General features: G+C 40.1%; 1 protein-coding gene across 6 annotated transcripts; it reads left to right on the plus strand.

Moving 5' to 3' along the window:
* Positions 1-282: 282 nt before the first annotated feature.
* Positions 283-23314, plus strand: arhgef7a (Rho guanine nucleotide exchange factor (GEF) 7a). 6 transcript variants are annotated; one of them, XM_072686057.1, is made up of 22 exons: positions 284-1093; positions 4265-4348; positions 9012-9096; positions 9514-9647; positions 9952-10153; positions 10300-10388; positions 11340-11434; positions 11884-11979; positions 12537-12659; positions 12762-12900; positions 14403-14462; positions 14670-14816; positions 16023-16109; positions 16265-16343; positions 16476-16615; positions 17787-18008; positions 18342-18435; positions 18844-18933; positions 19394-19564; positions 21342-21441; positions 21563-21617; positions 21736-23314. In XM_072686057.1, the coding sequence occupies exons 1-22, from the start codon at positions 929-931 to the stop codon at positions 21856-21858; spliced, it is 2580 nt and encodes an 859-aa protein (XP_072542158.1). In that variant the 5' UTR covers positions 284-928; the 3' UTR covers positions 21859-23314. The 6 variants fall into 6 exon arrangements, 5 of the variants coding, with proteins under 5 accessions (XP_072542154.1, XP_072542158.1, XP_072542153.1 ...); XM_072686053.1 differs by lacking the exon at positions 19394-19564 and having other exon boundaries at positions 283-1093; positions 9514-9731; positions 9952-10147; XM_072686052.1 differs by lacking the exon at positions 19394-19564 and having other exon boundaries at positions 9514-9731.
* The last annotated feature ends 703 nt before the right edge of the window (positions 23315-24017 follow it).

A 24017-nucleotide genomic window follows, 5' to 3' on the forward strand; every position in this document is an offset into this window, starting at 1 on the left:
AATGACTCTTTACACATTATTCATATTATACATATTATTAGCCAAATTCTGGTGTTGGCCTGTAGACTCACAGCACTGTGATTATTTGGACAGGCACACATTCATGCAGTTACATTCAATACACTCTTAGCTCTAGGTAATTTTGCTGCTTACTAAACGAGGCTAACTGGATTAATATTTAAACCTGCCTCTCCAGGATCTAACGGCCTAATACCTAATAGTAGGTCAGACAGCACCTCCTTGCGGACATCTGCAGAAGTGCATGGTGCAAGAAAAAGAATCAAAACAGGTCTATATTTTAGGAGTGGGAGGAGTGATCCTGCTTATTCTGTTAGGCCTATAATTGTATGGTCTGCATTTGAGAACAATAGGACCAGTGTTGCACATGAGCTGCTGTAGGTGTCAATGAGGTGATCATAAACACACTGCGAGCCTGTGATCTAAGGTGTTCTCTTCAGCGCACGCTTGCAGGCTCTTCATGTCGTGTTGGGACGAGACTTGCCTCGTCTGTCTTTGTCATGTGCATAGTCTGAGAGTGTGAAATCCTGTCCAGTGAGGCAGCGAGCATGCAGACGTGCATCCAGAGCGGAGTGGCCGAGCGGGCCGGTCTGTGGGAGTGATGTCATCTGCCGGAAGATGCGAAGTGGCAGACGATGCAGGTCGAGTGCAGTGCAGCGGTGGTGGGCTTCCCGTGAGCGGCGGACTGACAACAGCGAGGACGGCAGCATCTTTAATCTGCTTTAAAGACGGCAGAAAGAGGCTACTGGCGACAGCCCGCTGATCTGGCAGCACGTTCTCGCTGATGGAGGAAGAAAATGGTGCTTCATTCTACGGCTACTGGCTGATCCACCGCTGCTCCCATTTTCCATAGGAAAAACAAAAACACAGACGCGCGCGGCTGGAGGAGCTGCAATCGACAAGCGCGAGGATGAATCCAGCGGAGCAGACAGTGACATGGCTCATCACGCTCGGGGTCATGGAGTCGCCCAAAAAGACGGTGTCCGACCCTGACGGCTTTCTGCAGAGCGCGCTGAAGGACGGGGTTGTGCTGTGCCGGCTGCTGGAGCGCCTGCGCCCGGGCTCCACCGAGAAAGTAAGCGCCTCTCCATCTTTCTCCCTCTCTCTGTGAGTGTGTGCGTGTGTGCGCTTCTCTTAAGACAACGCGAAGCGCCAGTAACATGCATCTCTCATCTGGCCTAGTGTGCTGGAACCTTTATGGGTCATTTCAGCGGTTAATCCCCCGTACATTTGGACCATAAAGCTGCAGCGCGCGCCTGTTCATCATGTCTTATGCGCCCGCTATTAGCGCTGTATTAGCAGCAACAGCAGCAGCAGCAGCAGCAGCGGTGGAAACACACACTGTTCAATCCAGTCATGTCCTGTAGGCCCGTCTGCTTGTCCTTACATCCTTGTTCTGAGAAGAAACAGGCCTCTGTGAACAGATCGACAGGTAGGCCGGTTGTGAAGCGATAGATTAACCTACATTATCATCATGTCTAGATATGGAAGCACGACGACCTGCTAATCGTATTATGGACACAGCGGACATCTGTTACAGATGATCGTGGTTATTTATCCCACGTCTCGTCGGTAAAGCGACCAAACGGAACATGTGCAGCTATTTACTGCCAATAAAAACGTCTGCGTGCTGTATCAGAAGCTGTGTGCTAGCCGTGTCGCTACTGAAAGCTCATTTCAGGAACCCTGTGGGAATTTAATGCTTGTATTCCAGTGGTGTAGCTAATGTACTCCTCAACAGAAACACCGTGGATCTGAATGGACCACTGACCACTGACCGGCTGAACATCTGGGGATCCTTACCCCCCCCCCCCACACACACACTCTTTCTCTTTGACCATGATCATGAATGGTGAATCAAACAAGATATGTTTGTGACAGTAGGCCAGTATTAATGCTTACACAAACGATAAACAACAACAATCATCATCATTATCCTCATCATCATCACCACTAGAAAAGCCACTTGTGGGGACGCTGGGCCTCAGGGACCTAAGCAGCTGCTTATTGCAAGAAAGAGCCTTGTGTATAAGAGTTGTGATTTTATTTTGCCAAATTGCGAAAGAAATGAAATAGTATTTAAACAAACAGTAGGGCGATCTTATCATGCTGGATTAGAAATATAAATAACCTACAGTGTCTATATCTGGATTTTTAGATCCCTGTTAGAAAGAAAAATGCCCCCATCCCTGGCGTTTAGCGTTTTACACACCTCACTGCTGGAGAAGCAAGCTTAGGTTGAATTATCAATGGTATTGATGGCAGAAGATGACTAAGACTAAGAAGACAGCATTACATGTTTAAAATCACAAGAACACAAGCTTTTCCCCAGCTCAGTCTTAATGTAGTGATGCTTGTATTTTAGATTTGTTGTTGTTAAAAAAAACAATCAGAGACTTGGTCGTCTTTAGTGAATTCACAGACAGTGCTCTGGAAACAGAAACCATCCATTAGCAACTTCTAAATGATTTGCCCACTATACAATACCTTTTTTCAAAAACAAAATGCACCACCTTACAGGGGTCTGATTTCAGACGTTCTACCCTTGTGAAAAGAAGTCGTCCTGCAGTACAACTACATGATTAGTTTTACAGGCCGATACAAAAACCTGATATATTATCATATATGCACATTCATCATAAAGGATGACATATATGTATGTGTCATATGCATAGTACATGGATGTATTATGTATGTAATGTATGTTGGATTCATATTGCTGCTGTCCTGCAAAAACCTTGTATCTTTATTTTTACAGTTTTCACATTGACATAATTTGAATCAGGCAGTTTCACATTGTGTCAAGATTTAATAAATGTAGCATTAACATGATCCAAATGACTTAGAATATATATATATATATATATATATATATATATATATATATATATATATATATATATATATATATTTACATTTATGGCATTTAGCAGACGCTCTTATCCAGAGCGACTTACAAGGTAACTCGTATTACAGAGGTGGGCCAATGTAGTGTTAGGAGTCTTGCCCAAGGACTCTTATTGGTGTAGCACAGGATAGTCACCCAGACTGGGAATCGAACCCTGGTCTCCCACATGGTGTAATAGCTCACTAGCTGCTAGTGGTTTTATCTGTTGTGCCACATCAACATATATATATTATTATTTATTTATTTATTTATTTATTTATTATATATTTACATTGACTTACATTAAACGGTTAGAAGGTTTTGTTACTTCTCCTGTAAGGTTGCCATTTTGTGGATACAATGTTTTTGCTTAATAGCAACCTTTTCTATCCCATATTTTGAAATATATACACATATGGTTTTGTGTCTCTTTAAGAAAATCGTCCGTTTCATTTTAAACAAATATGGAGACACAGTGGGGCTGCAGGGAGTGCGTGTGGCGTACAGCACCCGGGCACCTGGGATTGCTTTCTTAGTTTAGTGTGTTCTCCCCGTTTCTCCAGTGCTCCAGTTTCAGAAAAGCATGTGGTAGGTGAGTTGGCTATTCTTAATTGCCCCTAGGTGTAAGTTTGTAAGTGAATGGTTGTGTTGGACACTGCAACTGGCGCCCTGTCCAGAGGGTATTCCTGCCTTGTGATCAATGATTCTGGAGAGGCTCCGGACCCACTGCAATACTGACCAGAAAGAAGTGGATAAGAAGATGGATAGAATATAGTGTCCTGGCCGTCTACCAGGTGTAATATTTTACTAATATTTGGTCATTTCATTTAAATGGTGCACATACAAATAAAAAGTGTAAAAGTCTAATCTAGTTGTGTTTAGCTGATACATCAGCTGATCTTGGTATTCACTCAATCAATCATCCACCACCTCTCAGCCGTCCCCCGAACTCAGCCGTGCGAAGACCACCATTAGTGGATTTAAGAACGTAAACCTGAGTTAATTAACTGAACACAATGTCTGCACACCTCGTTATCTGAGACGAATGACTGGCCAGAGAAATCCTAACAGTTTTATTAACCCCGCCAGAGATCAATGCACTGTTCTGCGCCCATTCTCTGTCGTCATTTCCGGTGTGTGCTGCTCTCTGTTCCCGGAGAGTGTATGTGTGTGTGTGTGTGTGTTTGGTTGGTTGGTTGAAGCTGGCGCTGCTGGACAGGCTTCGGGCTGTTCGCCCCTTTACACTCATGCCCAGTGTTCAGACCCTCATTCTGCCCCATCATTTCCAGAAGTTTAGGAAGGAGAAAAGCGCGACCCCCGGTTCACTCATCTCGATGTGCTGTGGTCTCTCTCTCTCAGGTTTTTCACGACCCCAAGAACGACAGCGAGTGTCTCAGTAACATTAAGGAGTTTCTGAAGGGCTGTGCTGCGTTTCGAGTCGAGGTAAGTTGATGCTCTGTTTAACACTAGAAGCTCAGCTGCAGCTGTGTTTTGGGGTCAGTTCGACCCGCTTTCACCACCTAGTGCTAGGGGTGTAAAAACGGCACCGCGTAGAAAAACAATCAACAAAGGAGGCGTGAAGACTGGACGGACCAGGGGCACAACAGCCGACCGGCGTAGCGTATAGCCCCGAAAAGTAACTGCAAAAACTAATGTTCCAGGAGCAGAGGTGATTGGTCAGTTTTATTAGGGGGGGGGTCATAAACCATACGTCCAGTCATTAGTTTGGTGAAACGCTGTTACATTTAGTGAGATGTTTGATTATTTGTCTCTGTAAACATGTCTTGGTGAACAGCCTGGCTTTGTTCATTCATGCGATGCTTCGTCACTCTGGTGCAGGTTTGACATGATCTAGATGTACTGATGTGGTCTGTAAACAAGTTCTGGTAAAACTAACTTTACCTCAACATGCTTCTGCAGTTGTGATTTGTGGTACAATAGCAGATAATAATCAGAGGTCTTGTCAGCGTTAGTCTGTTTGCCACTCAGTCAGCTTTCTCTGTCATTTCTGTGTGTTTGTTTATTTATTATTTATTTATTTGTATTTTTCTCATTTGCACTCAAAATAGCCCATCGTAAAACTTGAGACTTCATTTGATGTTGTTTTTTCCCATCTCAAATCATCTCCGTACGTTATTGAAGGCTGCTTCAGACATTGGCTGATCTATGGTTTGTTCACCTATCTGGCCATAGTTACATATATATGAATAACTCAGCGTCACTACACAGACCCTTATGTAGTTTAATATTGAGAATTATGCAAGTCATCTGGTAGATGGAAAGCTCTAGAGTTTGTTTGGATATAAGGAGCCTATACGTTTCATTGTGAAATACAAAAGGCCAGATTGGAGCATGCTGAATTATGCGCATTTATTATGGAGCCAGATGGTTTCGGATAAAGCCCATGTATACTCAAGTGTACTGGGAGGAGAAGAGGTCTGGTCTGTGGTCATGGATTGGGATGACTTCTGTTCACTGTGTATTTACATTGCCACTTTATTTTTGAGATGCACCCACATGGCAATTGTTGGCATTTGTCTGTCTTTGTTGTTGTATGAACCTGACGATACAGATGCTGATACAGAAACAATGAATAAAAAAATGTAAGCTTTCTAAGAATTTTTTGCTGTTATGGAAAAAAAAACCATAACTTTTGATGGACAAAGAATTGGGGCATTTCTATTGGTTCGTTCATCATTAACATCTGACACAATGTAAATAACGGCTGCCAGATTTACATTAGCCAAAATAAGATACAAGGATTTTGCATGGCTGTGATGGGTTATTTCTGTGTATACAACATATATTTTTCATGTCTTATCAGACTACTACTGCAGCACTCTCCTCATATACTACAGTAGATTGCACCCAGAGATGCCCTGGCAGTGCCCATGTCCAGCTGGGACATGTCTGCACAAGCCCCTCTTTGTCCATTCTGAAGACCGTATTTGAGGGGCTAGTAGTGCATTGGCCTCTGCATGATTGCTGTTGTGTTCGATCACAGATAAACACAGTAACAGTCTGGCTAGTGAAAACTCCTGCTGCAGCCACTGCCATGGTCTGTCTCTGTCGGCAAAAGCTGTAGTTCTAGTTTTATCTGAGATTATCTCTCTAAACACTAAGTGTAACATAGTTCTACATTGGTCCTCAGGTTGGGAATCTGGCACGGCTCATTGCTTTCTTTATTCATTTGGCCCTGACATCACTTATGTATGACAGTATTCCTGTCGTTGTTGCTGTGTTATGAACTCATTCGTCGTATACACATGACTACTGCGTGCTCTAATGCCAAAAGCTGCTTATTCAGTGAAAAAAATTTTTTTTCATTTATCCAGGACATCATACTAATCTGCAGCAGTACAAACAGCAGTTACTCTACTTGACACACAATGTAGCCTTTCTGATTCAGCAACATGAGCACTTGGGTTTGCTGTTTTATTTAGCCATTTAACTGATGGTTCATACTTTGTTAAATACTAGAGTAAATCTATTTGTTCTTTTTGTGTTTCTCTATTGTGTGTCCCTGCTATTGGTCGCATTCTGCAGTGCAGGTTCAGATCGAGTCATTGTGTGTTTGGTGCAATATGTTGAGTGATTTTTCAACTGATTCTGCAGGCCAGAATGACCACAGGATGTTAAGTTAGATGCTAATTTAATGTAGCTGAGTAACTAGGACAACAACAATGCTTAGACACACAGACTGGCAGAAGCGCTGACTGGTAATACAGATATATGTGTACACACACACACACACACACACACACACACACACACACACACACACAAAAACACGCGCATTGCTCTCTCATTCTCCTAGGGCATATCTGTAATCAGAGCGGAAAGTGAAAGGGAAGCGCGGTGGGACTTGTCCGTGGCCCATGAAAAAGTAGTCATTACTGTCTATCAAATCATCAGTTAATACTGGCAAACAGACAGAAGTATCAATTGTCTCTTTTGACCGCTAGCTTTGTGAACTCAGGCCTAAAGTTTCAGACATAAAGTCTGAAAGAGTTTCCATTAGATTTACTACTAATGATAAACTGCCTATAATGCAGGAAATGCAGTTATTGAATTTAAAAGATCAGTGGTGGAGTCATTGCATCAGTAATATCAATGATTAACATGCAACTTAGCCAACATGGCTCTTCAGTTTGTTATGAATGTGAGTAAAAGAAATCTGCTGGTAGGAGCACAGAAATAACCACAGCAGACAGTGAGTGGGCCGACTGGTTAATGATGAGACAGCCTAACCTACTTGCTGCTTAAGTCCACATTCCTCATTTTGTTCATTCATGTTTAGCTGAAGTAACTACACAGTAAGTGATATTTACTTATATACAGAGAGAGAGATCAGTAGGCCATGCACTATATGTGTAGAAACGTATTGGGACAGCTGCGTATTCATTGTTTCTTTTGAAATCAAAGGTAATTAAAAATAGTTTATCCTGTTTTTGTTGGGGGTAACTGTCTCTACTGTCCAGTGAAAGCTTACTACTAGATTTTGGAGAATTGCTTTGAGGATTTGATTGTGTGGCCTCAGTGGAACATCCTGACCTCAATAACACTCGTCACTGAATGCAATTACACTGCTCCACAGCTCAATGCTGGGGTTCTTGATACCCCTCTAGCCCACTCCTGGCGTTAGGCATGGTGTCAGTAGGTTCATGTTTACCTGCTCTGGAGAGTACTATTCAGTTGGCAGTTCTTCTTTACAGGAACTAGACAAGCTATGTGTTTGCACTTGCACCCATGTCCGGTGAAATAGCTGAATGCATTAATTGAAATGGGTTTTATTAATTAATTTGTTTACTTTTTTCTGCTATTAAATTTATGTGAGTGGACTATATTGAAAGACAGATTCTGAATGATCAGGTCCAGTTGGGCTTTGGAGAGCAGCCTCTTGAGTTTTCTCTTTGTCTCTCTGTTGTGATTGGATATCAGAACTCTGGGCAGAATGAGCCAGTGCTTTTTCCAATCAACAGATTGGTTGCATATATAAGCCAGAGTGCTTTAATTTAGCAAATGCTAACCATGTTTGGGCGGTTGACCGAATTCCTAGTTGTGTTAGCCAGTAATACTTGCCTCCACAGGTTGCTCCAAGTTAAACCTATCCCTGCCTTTGATGCATCACACTGATTGAAGATGTGTTCAGACCTTACAGGCTTGGTTAAAAGTTTGTTGCTCATATGCAAACCCTTGAAGAGACAATCTTCTTTACTTTCAGTGGAAGTAAATGTCAAGATTTAACTTTTTATGTCTACCAGCTTGTAGAAAAAGTGGGGAAAAGTGTTGTTTTAATGCAAACTGGTGCGGTTCAATTGAAATTTGAGTGAAACAAGAACTAAAGTTGTCTAATCAAAATACTTTGTGACGCATGGGTATTGAATCGTTTGTTCATGAGCTCTGAATTTGATATGTATGGAACAGACATTTTAGTTTTAAAGAATCTGAGACATGTTTTGTAGTTATGTAAACATTTTAAAGTAATCAGTTATTACATTCATTTTTACACTTTTCAGAAAGTTTTTAGAAAGCAGTAACCCTCTTGAGGCCATGTGTTACATCCACTCCACTTGGCATCTAGGGAAACCCATGATAACGCAAAGCTTCTTCTGACAGATTTGGAGAATCACAAGAATGGAAAACATAAAAATGTAACCTACAAGCTCAGTGAGGCTAGTCTACAGATTGGTTCAGAAAGTTTGATAAAGGTCATTACAGTTGTTTCCACCAAATGCACATCAAGAAATATGTCCCAGTCATTTGGTCTACATACATCTTTTGTTTCACTATCCAGCATGTCAGTATGAGCACTATGCAAACCAGAACTAAATTGCAACAATGTATAATGATCTGTATAATTATAAAAAGATATATGCACTGAAACTATGGCAAAAAGGCAAGGCTTAAAATAAGCCTCCTGCTGTAGAGTTGCTTACTAGCTGAGGCTACATTACTGTCTGCCCTCTGTCTGTCCTCACAGTCCTGATCAAGTTTGAATGTTCTGTATGAATTGAGTTAAAGTATTGTGTGGACATGTTGTTTATGGTTGTGAATGAATGTTCCATGGCTCATATAAATAGTAATATTTGTCCTTTCTCTGTAGCCTTTTGAACCTAGTGACCTGCTCCAAGGCCAGAACTTCAGCAAAGTCCTCACTACACTGGTAGCACTCAACAAAGTGACTGCAGGTGAGCTGGATAGATTTGCAAGCACTCTTCCAGGATAGAGATGTGAACGTTTACTGTTTACATATTTAATAGTTTACTGAATAAAACTCTGATGTTTACTTGGGTGTGTACTTGAGTGATCGCTAGATTACAGGGTAGCACCTTAAGCATCCTTATACTGGAAAATACCTCCAGTACCTCCATAACTCCAGTATTTGCAAAAATTTCTTCTATGTATTTGCATCTTATTTATAAAAAATATACTAAAAAAGGTAATTATCTTTAAAAATGGTAATGGATTTATTATTACTTAACCTACTACTAACACAGTACTAGTTGTGGAATAGTGGTCTCATTCACTGTTCATTCACGGCATATGATATCACTGTGTCTGAGCATTTTTTTTTCTCTTTTTTTTTTCCTTTTGCACTGGAACAGATATCGGCATTGGCAGTGACTCTGTATGCACGCGCCACTCTTCCGCCCACCGCATCAAGTCCTTCGAATCTCTGGTCTCCCAGACTTCGCTGGGCCGATCATCCAAACTGCTCCATAACCAGTTCCGAAGCCTGGTGGGTAGCAGAAGTCAGGATAAAGCTTTGGTATCATTATCAACAGAACTGCATCTTAAAGCACCTGTACACTTTGTGGTAAAGGTAACGGCGATTTACAATGATGGAGCAGCCTTATTAGATAATCCTGGAAGGACAGAAGTCTGTTAGATGTGGGAGTGAAACTGACTTGTGATATTTTGATAATAAGAGTTTATGACTTCCTTAATTCAGTTTGCCTGTGATTGTCTAAAGATCCATTTATCAAGCTGGTTCTGGTTCCTGAGTCCTGAAAATATTAATGGCAAGGTTTGTCTTGCTTTAGGATATGACTGAGAACAGCAACGCCCAGTTGGTGGTGAAAGCTCGCTTCAACTTCCAGCAGACCAATGAGGATGAGCTCTCCTTCAACAAGGGTGACATCATTAGCGTCACCCGCACAGAGGAGGGGGGATGGTGGGAGGGCAACCTCAATGGAAAGACAGGATGGTTTCCAAGCAACTACGTCAGAGAGGTCAAAGGTTGTGGCAAGTGTCAGTCATGTGAAAACAACAGCATCTACTTTGAAGACATTTTATTGTCCTTGAACGATTGATTGATTCACTATTATGCATTTATGGAAACTTACAAACTTATTTTCAGTGTATGACTTGTGTTCTGTCCTCTGTCACAGACAAACAAGTGTCCCCCAAATCTGGAACACTTAAAAGCCCCCCTAAAGGCTTTGATACGTCTGCTCTGAGCAAAACCTACTACAACCTGGTGAGAAATGTTTACACTATTATTATCTATTATTTAATTTGCACTATTATCTGCATTATGAACCATTTAATGAATGTAATAAAGTACTCTCATGATGGATAAAGCCAGAATAAATAAAGACTTTTGAAAAGTAGTGTTTGGGATATGTAGGAGGCCATTATAGCAGTCGTCACTGACTGTTCTAATAGTGAAGTTTCACTTGCCTAAGGGCTCTGGTGGACATTTATGTAAGCTTGTCCTAGTTCTGTCAGAGTTTCTTTTTAATGTCTGCCTTTGCTTCTGGTTATTGAGAGAAGAAAGTGCTAGCTCTTCACTTTGGGAAGTAGATATTAAAAATGTGTAGTCATGCAATCTGTCCTCTTCAGTACAAGAATGTAAGTGAATATACTTCGTTTTTCTTACCTTTTAGCTAGATGATTTTACATGATTTCTTGTGATGCCAGGTTTGATGTAGACTTCCAGTAGGGCTACTTGAATTAGCAAATTTTTATCATTGTGATGTTATTTTCTGCAATAAAGCCAAGTTAATTGCAAAGGACAGTGAAAATAAAACCAGTGGCCCATGGTTTCAGTACATTTTGACATTTTGTATATAGCATATGGACATCTACTAGTAGTAACATCTACTGACTCAATAACTGTAGCGCTCCAAACCTGCTTTTGGAACTGCAATGTGGGGACCAACTCCATATTAATGTCTATGAATTTAGAATGGGATGTCCTAAAAGGTCCTGTAGGTGTCCCAATATTTTGTCCATATAGTAAAGGTTTAATTACATAGCAAAGCATGCACTGAAATTGTTGCCTCCAACATTTCCTCTGATTTAACTTTATATTCATATTGTGCAGCCCTAAATCTCAGTTTCTGGAAAGGCTTGTTCATGTTGTTTGGTTTAAGACAGTGCTAAGCCTGCAGATATTTTTAAAATATCTTTTTATGTCTGTTAACAGGTGCTACAGAACATTTTAGAAACAGAAACTGAGTACTCAAAGGACCTTCAGAATCTTCTGTCAAACTACCTGAGACCACTACAGAACACAGAAAAGTAAGCCGTCGCTGTCTCTGAAAGATAAAGGGATGTTATCTCCCCTCTTTTTACAGTGTTTTAGTATGAACTGAAAGGTCCCTCATCCATGAATGCTGTAGGGTTGCCTCTATAGGAGTGTCTGATACCCTTTATCACTGTTTGTACTGTGATCTTTAATTACAGTTAATTAATATGTGGAGATTGCATTTGAATATTCTCTGAGTTTACATGGTTTACATGACATTATATAACAGCTGATTATAGAATGGCAGATGGCTGTTAATTAGAGCTTAGCTAGAGCAGACACAAATAATAGCTCTGTTGTGTTTATTACCAATCTTGTGTAATCCTGGATTATCATCTTATAATTGGTTTACCCACAACTATCTGTAACTCCTATGTCCTCTCTGTCTCCCTCTCTGTCTCCCTCTGTCTTTCACTCTTGTGAACCCTGCTTTCCTTCTTAGACTTAGTCCAGCTGATGCCAGTGTCATCTTGGGGAACTTGGAGGAAATCAGCACCTTCCAACAAACCCTTGTCCAGTCGCTGGAAGACTGCACCAAGTGGGTACCACTGATAAAACTGGCTGGCAAATCCTGAAAGCTTTGTTGTACTTAGACTGACCTCTACAGGATAACAGGACCAGTAGGTTTGGGACTCTGCTGTGTCTGTGTTCTCAAAGGGACACTCTAGCCAGACTGGGAAAACAGGCTTCTGACAATGTATCAAAGATACATAAACCTCATTTAATTATACACATAATTTAATACAGTTTTATTTCATACATACATATGTTGGAAAATGCTTTGCATATGTTAAACGTTTTCATCATAAACTACTATGTTAGTCCTCAACACTTCACTACTAATTGGACAAAAGTTGCAAAAAAATGCAAGCATATTTTTTTCTCGTATTTTAAATGGCCAGAGAATTAGTAAAGAACAATTTACCTGTCTTTTTCTGTTGCTGTACTCTGTTGAAATGGTGTTGTAGATGTCACTGTGGATGTTGACACCTTTGTAGGATGGTACTTATTGTGTGGGACCTTCATATCTGAGGAAAATGACTAGCAGCGTTTTAGTGATGACAGTGAAATTGAACATTTTCTCTCTGTGTTCAGACTTCCAGAGCTGCAGCAGAAAGTAGGGGGCTTCTTTCTGAACCTCATGCCCAAAATGAGAGCTCTGTACATGGGTTACTGCTCCAACCATCCATCAGCTGTCAACATTTTGACTGATCACAGGTATGAGGCTACAGTCTACCTTACTTGTACGATTATAAATCTCAACGGAAGTCATGAAATTGCATTGTGTGTGTGTGTGTGTGTGTGTGTTTTGTCCCGTAGTGAGGACCTTGGAGAGTTTATGGAGGGACGAGGGGCAAGTTCTCCAGGCATCCTCACTCTGACCACAGGTCTTAGCAAACCTTTCATGAGACTAGACAAATACCCTACACTGCTGAAAGAGCTAGAGAGACACATGGAGGTAAGAAAGAAGTTTTTCCCCTTTGTACAGGCTCAAAAGTGAGCTGAGAACTGAGAAGCCAGGTGGTTTCAGGGCCATGTGTGACCTGTTCTCTCAGTGTTAAATGAATTAAGATAAAAGGTCAGGATTTGATTCCAAAAGTTATATTTGTGTTTGGTAGTTGTTGTTCTTTTAGAGAACTTTGAATATGCAGCCTAAGGAGCTGTATGACACAAGTGGAAGAGGCCATCATTAGGCTGCAAACAAAGAAAACAAATCAAACCCGGAGAGAGCGAGAGCAGAAACCATAGAAGTGTCCAAATCAATTGGTACGTTCTTAAAAAGAAGGTACTGTGAAAGCCAGCAACACCAAAAGCCTAAAAAACCACACAAGACAACTAAAGTAGATGGTTGCAGAATTCTTTCTTTGGTGAAGATCTAGTCAAGCCACAGGAAAAAAAACCCTCCAGGTTGTCAGAGTATAATGTCAAGACACACCTTAGTTAATTTAAATAGAGATTTTGAATCAAGATACAAATGACAGTTGCTCTCAGAAGGCCAGATTACACCACTGACTATAGAACACATGGACAGCACATCTCTCAATAGTGAAGCAACTGCACGTGTAGCACCTCTGCTGGCTGGTTGCATTATGACGTGTAGCTCCGCCCTTCCCCATATGTTCCAATGACAAAAAAAAAGACAAAATGGCCCATTTTTCATCACATTTTTCTTTCTAAACTGTCTTTACATCTCCAGTGTCTAAATAGTTTTCCCTGTGCTAATATTGACTAATATATAAATTTTCTCCCAGAAGGTGTTAGAAGGTCTTTCTGTTTATTAAAGTAGTGAAAAAACAAAAAATAGTATTTAGTGTTAAAAAAAAAAAAAAAATTGCTTCTTGCTGTTTCTGCACTGTAGCTCAATAAAGACGGTCTGGGAGAAGGGGGCAGGTCAACCTGCCTCTGGTCTCTGCACTGACTGGTTGCAAATTCATCAACATGGCGGACAATTGCTTCATTTGTATAGAACGCAAGGAAATGACCCATGGCGTCCATGTTTTCTACAGTCATTGCAATAGACTGATAGAAACCGTCTAAAAATGTCTGTTCTGGAACAAGATGGACAGATGACACCAAGATTAACTTGATTATCCAAAGCACACCACATCATCTTCCGCTGTTATGGCACAGGCATGTATAGCTGCCAATAAAACTGGGTCACTGGTGTTTATTAATGATGTGACTCCTGAAAGAAGTAGCAGGATTGATTCTGAAGTCTATAAAATTAAACAATCTGAATCAGTCAAATCATTCTTCGGATTCGAACAAATGTTGCAAAAGTGACGAAGTCGGCTGCAGTGAAGGCCTGGCAAAGCATCTCAGGGGAGGAAACTTTGTAGAGGTTAATGGGTTCCAGACTTGTATACATCCAAATATAAGAATTAACCACGTATTATAAAAAAGACCAAATTACAACAATTGTCTGTTACATTGTTGTGTTCTTGAATTTGTTCTCCACAGGAAGGTCACCCGGATCGGACAGAAATTCAGAGGTGCATGACTGCGTTCAAGAATCTCTCTGTGAGTTCAGTTTAAGGTTCTTACATTTGTATAAATGAGTGGCCTCTGTGGTGTAGCTTTTGCTATGAACTCCTTGTTAATATGCTGCATAGTGCTCCTCATATCTCCTCACACACTGATGTCCCGGTGCTCTGTCTTGCCTTGTCAGGTGTGGTCCATTTCCATAGCAACCAGTCTGTTTTTCACACTGTGTTTCCATGGTTACAGGGGCAGTGTCAGGAGGTGCGGAAGCGTAAGGAGCTGGAGCTTCAGATTCTTACTGAGTCCATTCGGCTGTGGGAGGGGGAGGACATCAAGACTCTAGGCTCTGTGCTCTACATGAACCAGGCCATGGTTCAGAACCATGGCTGTGAGGTGAGACAGTGACTATATATAAAACTGGAAGTGCCATTATTGGTTATCTGGTATTTTATATGGTCCATGCTCTGAGATGCTTATATTCTCATTGTTTTAGCATTGTTTACTAACACTGTACATATCCAGATAACTGCACTGAGTCTTGTTTGATGTGGTGTGAAAACTTTTAGGAAGATCCCTCCATATCTTTTAAAGCCATTGGTCCTTCCTTCTTCCTTTTAACTTCTGAGTTAAAAGTTCAAGTGACTGTTATTTGACTCTTGATGCAGTAGTGGTCTGACCTTAATGGCATGCATGTGATTTCTTACCATAGTATTGGAGACAGTATATTGGGACTGCTGTTGCAGTTGAAGTTTTTCCAGTTCATGGAGTTGCTTTAAAACACATTTTTTGCTGAAAAGGCTCATTATGTCTCCAGCTTCTTTTTATTGCCCTAACAGTGCATATGGTTATTTTTAGCCATGGTAGTATTTTTGTAAATCATTTTGAGAGTATTTCTGAAAGCTTTGACAAGCTTTTGTCTTTCATCTTCCCTTGTACATGTACATTACCTTTTAAGGATGGATAATGAACAAAAATACAATTGAAAATATTAAAACATTAAAACAAACTCATCATAATCTTTATTTATTGATCAATACATTTTAAAACATTGATTAAATGTAAATGTGTTCACTCAAGTTTTACATGCAAGATTAAGTTGATAGTTGACTAATAGTAATGCAAAAAGCCTTCAGGACGATTTAGCTCTGGAGAGGTGTGCACACAAGTATGACCTTGAATTCTCATCTGGAGAAAACCTTTCCTGTGGTTTTCAGATGACTACCCAGATGACTACCTCAAAATGTGCAAGATGAATCTTTTCCATTGACCTTACTTTTATATTGTGAACATATTTATATTATGTTTACAAAATATAAGCAGTAATCGTGTTCTGAAATGTGCAGAAAGGTTTTACGTTGGTTTCCTGTTGAGAGTTTGTTTACTTATTTTCACTTGGACAGTCAACCAGATGTATTGTTTGACCAGGGGTGCCAAAACATTTGCGTAAGACTGTACATTAAGGGGTTTACTTTATATTGCATTTAACCTTTATACACAATCTTTTCATTTTTACCGGCTCAAAAGTATTGTAAAATGTAAGCGTATGTTCTAAGTGATTCATGTCTGGCAAACTCTAATGATGACTTCTGTTTTTTTTAGGAGAGGAACGAACGTTATCTCATGCTCTTCCCACATGTCCTACTTATACTCTCTGCCAGCCCAAGGATGAGCGGCTTCATCTACCAGGTCAGAATATAGGAACCATAAAAACTACTACTGCATGACCCCCCCCCCCACCCCCCCCCCCCCACACACACACACTCTATTCATAGTAGACATTAGGTCTTGCCTTTGTATAAAGATGTTTGTTTGTTTGCGCCCCCCCCACCTTATCTTTTCAGGGAAAGTTACCTTTGAGCGGCATGACAGTAACTCCATTAGAGGACTGTGAAAGCCACAAAAATGCTTTTGAGCTCTCGGGTAAGAAACCTGCACTATATCCTTTATTTTAAGTTAAGCCAGCAGGTAGCTTTCTAATAATATGTGTTTATATGACCTGAGGTGAATGCAGGAAGTCTAGTGGTTTATTTAGTGTTTGATTCATCTCTGCAGGCAGCATGTTTGAAAGGCTGCAGGTTGTCTGCTTCAACAAGCAGGACCAGCAGGACCTGCTGGAGCACCTGAACCGACAGACGAAACACACCACCATGACGGCCCCCAGCATGAAGCCACTCACAGTGCCCTGCCACACGGTAGGTGTTTAGAGGACAAATTCTCTAAAGGGCTTTGATGGGCATTTGCTGGTGCTGAGTGGCTGTATGAAACATTTTAATAAATTATCAACACGATTTATTATACTCAGGTGTTGAGTTGCAAGAAAAAGTGAGTGAACCCTTTGGAGGAACCTGGATTTCTACATGATCACTAATACAATGTGGTCTGATCATTATCTAAGTCACAATTATAGACAAAGACAATCTAACTAAAAACACAAACAGTTGTACTTTTCATGTCTTTTATTGAGCACGTTGAGGAAACATCAGCAGTGCAGGCTAGACAAAGTAAGTAAACTCTCGGATTTAATAACCTGTCGATTAACCTCCATCAAATTATTGTTGCTGCAAATAATATTTGCACAGTGTTCAAGAGGAATTCTGGACAGTTCTTCCTGTAAATGTGTCGCAGTTCCACAAAGTACTTGAAGCATGGTGGAGCTAGCATAACAGTTTGCATTCCAGAGTGGGCATGAGGTTTCAGTTTTGGTGTGCCGTGTTCTGTTTTGGGTTTATTTATTTAGTTATTTTTTTTTCTTTCTATAATCCAAACATTGCATTGTGCATTTATGCTACAGTTTTCACTTTTTTGCCACCTGTCCATGAAACATTTTCCCAGAAGCACCGTGGGAAAAAACAGGTGGTCTTCTGAAAGTTGCTTTTATAGAGGCATGGTTCACACTAACCAGTCTTCCTTGCAATATTTGTAAGCAACCTTTTGTGTGCTTTTATTTAATTGGCAAAGCCCCTATAAAACCCAGCGGAATCCTCATGAATTAAAAAAACACATTATGCCAATTATGTTAGTCATTAACACTTACCTTTTTTAGCTTGCACTGGGGATCAGTTACTTAATGTGCTCAATAAAATGCACAAACAGTAGTGTAGTCAGATTGATTTTGTCTAAAGTTTTTGCAACTGTACTAAGCCTTATGTGGGAGACCTCAAGTGACAATCTGATGGCTTCTACCTACTGCCTTCCCACATAATCATATATATATATATATATATATATATATATATAAAATAAATAAAACTGTTGCTCCTGTGCTTGTAGTAATACTCTCTCTCTCACTCTCTCTCACTCTCTCTCACTCTCTCTCTCTCTCTCTCTCTCTCTCTCTCGTTCATTCTCCCTGTAATCCTCCAGCTCCCATCCCACCCTCTTACGCCGTCCAGACATGCAGAGAGCCGAGGCCTGACTGTGGCTCCTGCTTATCACACCCTTCCACACCCCTCCTCTCATGGAGCCCCACACAGCACCATGATGTGGGGCCCCCTGGAGCCACCCAAAACCCAGAAGCCTTGGAGCCTTAGCTGCCTGCGGCCTGCGCCCCCACTCAGACCATCAGCTGCACTCTGTTATAAAGAGGTCAGTGTACATTCAGCTCCTGGTGTTCTGAAACCAGTGTACCTTAAATCTTTCTCGCAGAGCATGGCATTAGGTAGTAGGTAGGTAGAATTTTATGAATATTGTCAGTGCTCCCAGAACACTGAACAACTGCCTTACATTTCAAATAGAGGACAAATAAATAACGTCTTACTTGTTAGAAAGATAACTTTTGTGACATAATGTGAAGTGTTGTAATGCGAACATTGTACGCAAGCCTACAGAACCAGGGTTGAGAACCACTGCTTTAATCACCCTACTTCAGTCTGAATTTCTCTTTTTCTACCTTTCTCTCATTTTCCAACACTGTTTCAGGACCTCAGTAAAAGCCCTAAAAGTATGAAGAAGCTGCTGCCTAAGCGGAAACCCGAGAGGAAGCCCTCTGATGAAGAGTTTGCATTGAGGAAGAGTAAGTTGATATTAAAATGACTACAAAATTAACTGAAATTAAATTAAAATAAAAGTTGCTACAAATGGTTATTGGAGCAGTTCCAAAGAAGAACCATTTTTGGTTCCAAGAAGAATATTTTTATTTTTTTATTTTTTTAACAAAATATTTAAGGTTTAAGGAGGTCCATGTAAAGGTGCTTTACAAATTTCCTCTAAGCATGACCGTTGCCTGATAATGCCGCATTGGCAGCAGTTTGAAAAGAGGCGGTGGCTGGCTTCACCTGTATCGGTGGAGAGAGATGTATCGGTGGAGAGAGAGTCTTCCCTCTCCTACTGTGGGTTTGTTAGTGGGAGGAAAAAAAATAGATTTAAAAGAAATGAATTAAAAATCTGAAAATCTCAACATCTGAATCTGTTACTGAAACAGGTACCGTAGCTTTGGAGGAGGACGCTCAGATCCTGAAAGTGATCGAGGCCTACTGTACGAGTGCCAAAACCAGACAGACGCTTAACTCAAGTAAGCTTTCCCAGAAATTACCTAACCTGCTTTCTTGCTAGATGTACTTTCTGTATTCCTCTTATGATTCCATGTCTGCATAAACCTGTAAACCTGGGTCTGTTTGATCTTAACAAAGGCGTTCTTGGGGCTCTGGTAACAATATCCTCTCTCTCTCTCTCTCTCTCTCTCTCTCTCTCTCTCTTTCTTTCCACTTCACTCATTTTTGTTTTTATTCATCATTAATCCCCTGCTCATTTATCTAATCCTCATTTGGGTGCTTTCATCGCTGCACATTCACGCATAACCTGCCCCCCCCCCCCATTTCCTTTAAACCATTTCCATAAATTTCTCCCGCTTTGTTTGACGTCCTGCACACACTCCTCCATGTCTTATTGGGAAATGTCCCACCGTTCATTCACATGATGGGACGGTCATCTCCTGTTGTGGCTGGCCTGCCGTCCACTTTACACCATATCAGCATGGCAGGGCACCGACCTGATGCATAACCACGTGTTGGATCAGTCCAGCGTGGACTCTCTGGGCCGCCGCAGCAGCATCTCGCGGCCTGAAGCCACGTCGGATCTATCAGAAGACTCGGACTATGACAGTATATGGACAGCTCATTCTTACAGAATGGGCTCCGTTTCCCGTAAGAGCTGCAGCTCCTACATCTCCCACCAGAACTAAACTCTTCCCCCACCAACCCTGCTATTTACCGTTTCTTTCTTTCTGTTGATTTTATTTATTCATTTTTTATATATTTATTTATATTTTCTATTTATTGTATTTATTTATTTTTGTTTGTTCATTCACATGCCTGTATTTAAACCTCACTCCTTGCTCAGTTTCCTTTGCCCTTTTTTGTGCACTTATCCAAAGCAGTTCCTTGTTGCCTTGCCAACTTCAAGCCCTTTTTTGCCTGTGTTTTTGGTGTCCCCTTATGTAATAGATGGGGAACATGCCTTTCTCTCCCTCTATGCTAACTAGTATTTCATCATGAAGAATACAGAAAGTAATTTGTGGACTTTTGAAGCAATGTGCTCTGGATCTCGTCCTGCTAGAAACTGTAAAAACTGTCTAAAACTTTGTAAATATTGTAGTATTGTCATTTATTGGAGATGTGAAGTATTACTGAAATTGGCTTTGTATACTTAGGACGCGCATCGGGCACAAGAACTCCAGTTTCAGTGTTTTAAGGATGCAAGACAATAGAAGAGTTGAATGTCATGGATAAAAAAAAAAACCTTTGGTGAAAAAGTAGATCTTGAGTTGTTACTTTAGACAGTATTAGTGGATTATTCTGTATCTCTGTCTTTATATTTATGTATTTATTTTTAGGTTGTACAGAACATGCATTCTGAATTATTTTGGACATTTAAAAGCTTGTATTGTAACATGTATGTTCATAATAGTGTCTGCATATGGTATGAATGTCTACCAAAAGATGTTGAATTTTAATGTTGGCTCATACATTTCTTTGATGAGTTTAAACCAGGTATGTGATTGTTATTGAAGGCTTCTGTGCTACTCATATGAAGCTCCGGAATACCTGTAGTATTTTAAGTAAAGATGGACCTTTTCCTCGTTTATGTATGAGGTGTTTACCAGACAAAAGAGAAATCAGAAATCCGTCTAGTATCTGAACAAAAAAAAAAAGGACTCTAACTCTTCATGTTGTGTAGTATTCCTTGTGACCAAGTTCTCAAGTTCTATTCTGTGGTTAAACAAAAAAAAAAAATAGGCAAGAAAACATGAATGAAGTGGACAAACTTACTGCCCTTGTCTGTTGTACTGTGCAGGTATTCCAACTCTCTGTAAGAAAATCAGAAGTCAGTGATGTTTACGTGGTTTGAAATGAAGATATTACTGATGTGTTTGATTATATATATATATATATATATATATATATATATATATATATATATATATATATATATATATATATATATATAATTACACACACCGATTCAAATATGCCACAAATCAGTCATTGTAATATACATTTTCAATAAATCTTGACTTTGTTAGATTTTTCTGTACAATATTTTGTTCTTTTTGGGCCAGTGCTTACTTCCTTTAAAGGGAATATTTAATTGACATCTCTATAAATAAGGTGACATTGGCCTTTTTGGTTGTATCTTTAAATGGGTTTGCCTGTTGTAAGCTGTAATCCTCTGGGAAACCTTTGTTGCTCTCTCTCTCTTTTTCTCTTCCTCCTTTTCTCTCTCTTTTCTTGGATGTCCCCTCTCTGCATGACTAACTTGTCTCACTCCTGTCTCATGCACAGTTCTTTGGAAGTCTGAGCACTGTGAAATCACTGTTTCTGAGCATGTACGTCTCTTTAACTGATCTTACCAGTCACTCCTGCTACACATGGAGATGTGCAGAAACCAAACTGCAGGGCTTTGGCTTTTCTTTCGGAACAGGACAGCGGAGAGACACTGCTCCAGCACTGATAGTACCAACCAAGGAGAAAATGATAGTGGAGGAGAAGAAGAGCAATGGGCAGACAGTTATGCAGGAGAAGTGAGAACACACTTAATTGAGTGATCTTAGTAAACCCGCTCTGTTTCATGTGTTATTAATACACTCCTGTGTTTTTACAGCATATAACTATCTGTCTTGCTCTGTTTAATTCATGTTGCAGGAGTTTGGTAGATGTTGTTTACGCTCTGAGAGATCAGGTCCAGGAACTTAAACAGGTGAGTACTGTAAAGTACCTCACTGGACTTTTCTGCCTGTTTCTGTGCACTTCTGAATATGGTATATTTTATTTCTTTTAACTTTATTCACTGTTCTCATGATTTCATCTATGAACAGGACAATAAGAAAATGAAACGATCTCTGGAAGAGGAGCAACGAGCTCGCAAAGACCTGGAGAGGATAGTACGGAAGGTTTTAAAGAATATGAATGACCCCTCCTGGGATGAGACCAATCTATGAGATCAGTATGACCTTATTTTTATATATGTACACAGTTATCTTTGTGACTGGCGATGCGAGTTAAAATGACGGGTGGTCCTTTTTTGCTTGTGGCGTTTGTGGTGCTTGATTTCCGTAAATTCCAACCACCGTGGGAGATGATTCTGCCTGTAATAATCCTCATTAAATGAGTGCTTACATGAGATGCATGTGCTCTGCACCAAGAAGGTGCGATTACATTATGATCTTTTTTTTTTTTTTTTGGACAATTTGAGAAGAAACTAAAACCTTCTAGCATGACATTTTACCAGTCTTATGATAATGCTATGCTCCAACATTATTTATTTATTTCTGGGAAAGCTATGTAATTGCCATTATTGTCACATTCCAAATTAATTGTTGCCTCTGTGTCTTTCGGTGATGTTCAAATAGGCACATTAATAAAATATCCATAATTTCCATTTAACTTTTAATTAAAATTATTGGAAGTTATTGGAATGTGTAGTTATTTTATAAAAGGAATTCCAAGGAAAATTAATTAGTCATTAAATTGGGTAGATTTCACATGTTTTTTTTTTTTTTTCTCAACTGTTGTAATGGGTTCCAGAATAAGTAGATTTTGTAGGATCCTGTAACTTGTCAGCGATGTGGTCAGTTGCTAGTGTGCCTGTAATGATCCAAAAGGCCACACAACCTCAAAACTGACGTGACCAAGTTACTCTGGGATAGAAATGATTGTTCTTCAGTCTTTAGATCTGCCTTGGGATGGGGCAGTGAAGAGCATAAATGAATGATCTCTGCTTGAGTTTAGCTTCTGAAATGAAACAGGAGAACTCTGTTAGAAGTCTTTATATTTTGCAAAGGTATATTGTTTTAATTGTGCGCTTTTACTCAGAAATACCACTAAGGTACAAGTGTTGTACAGAAATATGTAAATTGTAAATACCACAGAGATGGTCTTAAGCATTTTGGTCCAATTCTTCATTTACAGTTTAGGTTGAAATTCATATATAATTAGTAAGTTTCATAAGTTTCAGTGCAAGTCTTGCACACAATTACAATATGAATACAGATCAGCAGCCATGGTGAATGTTCTAACAGAACAGTAATCCTCCGAAAGTTTTGAGTCTTTATGCTGACCTGATAGAGCTTCACCTTGTCCTATTTTTAACCTGTGAAAATGTTTTTTTTTTTTTTTTTTATTGTATGACTGCCTTATGGGTTTTGCCATGCTATGTTGTTTGTACTGTAGCTGCACTTATTGTCTGTGAAGACTAGACAAATGCCAAATCCTTATTTATGGACTGATGCTTCTGCAAATGCTCACTGGGTACTGTGATGTGGTTCTGAATGCTTTTCTACAAGAATAACCTCAGAACTCAAAGAAAATATTTATTTAGGAGTCTCTTTGACCTCCAGACGACTGTCTGCACGGATGTTACCCTAAATTAATTCTGTAAATAAAGATCTCTGCTTATTATGTTATATTATTATGTAAATTATTTTTTCTCCCTCAAAGAATCTATATGTTTACTATATGTACTCTAGAATACACCGTTATTGTGTTGAAGATCTGTAGATCTAATGAACAGTGTAACATTGCGAGCTGCACAATGTCAAAGTGATACTAAATTGTAAGTCGGAAGAATTTCAACCCTTAGTTCCTGAAGTGGAGGCCAACGATGAGGATGACTTTGTGCCCTTGTCTTTCTTTCCCATACGGCAGTGCTGGATGAAGGTTGCGCATGCACCAGGACCTATTACAGTGACAAGGCAATCTAGGCCCTTTGTGGGCGATGATTCTACTTCATTGATTTACAATGGAAAGGATATAATTTTGCTGGTGTTGGCAAAAAGCTCAAATGTCAGCCTTTTCAGAATGCCAGCATTGCCTTGTTCGCGGATGAATAAGGAGAAAGTCACCTTTTGTCTCCTGTTAAATATTCCTGCATAAATACAAAGGGGCATAATGACCTCCTGATAAAAGGAAGCCCTGATTTATCCCAATTTATCCTTTAGCGTATAGATAAAACCTGCAGATAAATGCCAGGCTGGCCTTTTCATTTTTGCGCACTTCTATTCTTCCCCTGTTACCTCCCCCCCCCTCGCCTTTTTGAGTTTAGAAGACAGCAGAGGCGCTTTCATTGGTGATACTGACATAATGTAAAAGATAACTGCCT

The sequence above is a fragment of the Salminus brasiliensis genome, chromosome 8 (genome assembly GCF_030463535.1).
Source record: "Salminus brasiliensis chromosome 8, fSalBra1.hap2, whole genome shotgun sequence".
Classification (NCBI taxonomy): Eukaryota; Metazoa; Chordata; class Actinopteri; order Characiformes; family Bryconidae; genus Salminus; species Salminus brasiliensis.

Excerpts from the sequence above, each read along its gene's own strand:
- arhgef7a (XM_072686057.1), top strand. The coding sequence starts at position 929 with ATGAATCCAGCGGAGCAGACAGTGACATGGCTCATCACGCTCGGGGTC. Across the intron at positions 18,934-19,393 it reads CAGACAGACGCTTAACTCAA|CATGGCAGGGCACCGACCTG; the intron begins GTAAGCTTTCCC and ends ACACCATATCAG. Across the intron at positions 19,565-21,341 it reads CAGAATGGGCTCCGTTTCCC|GACAGCGGAGAGACACTGCT; the intron begins GTAAGAGCTGCA and ends CTTTCGGAACAG.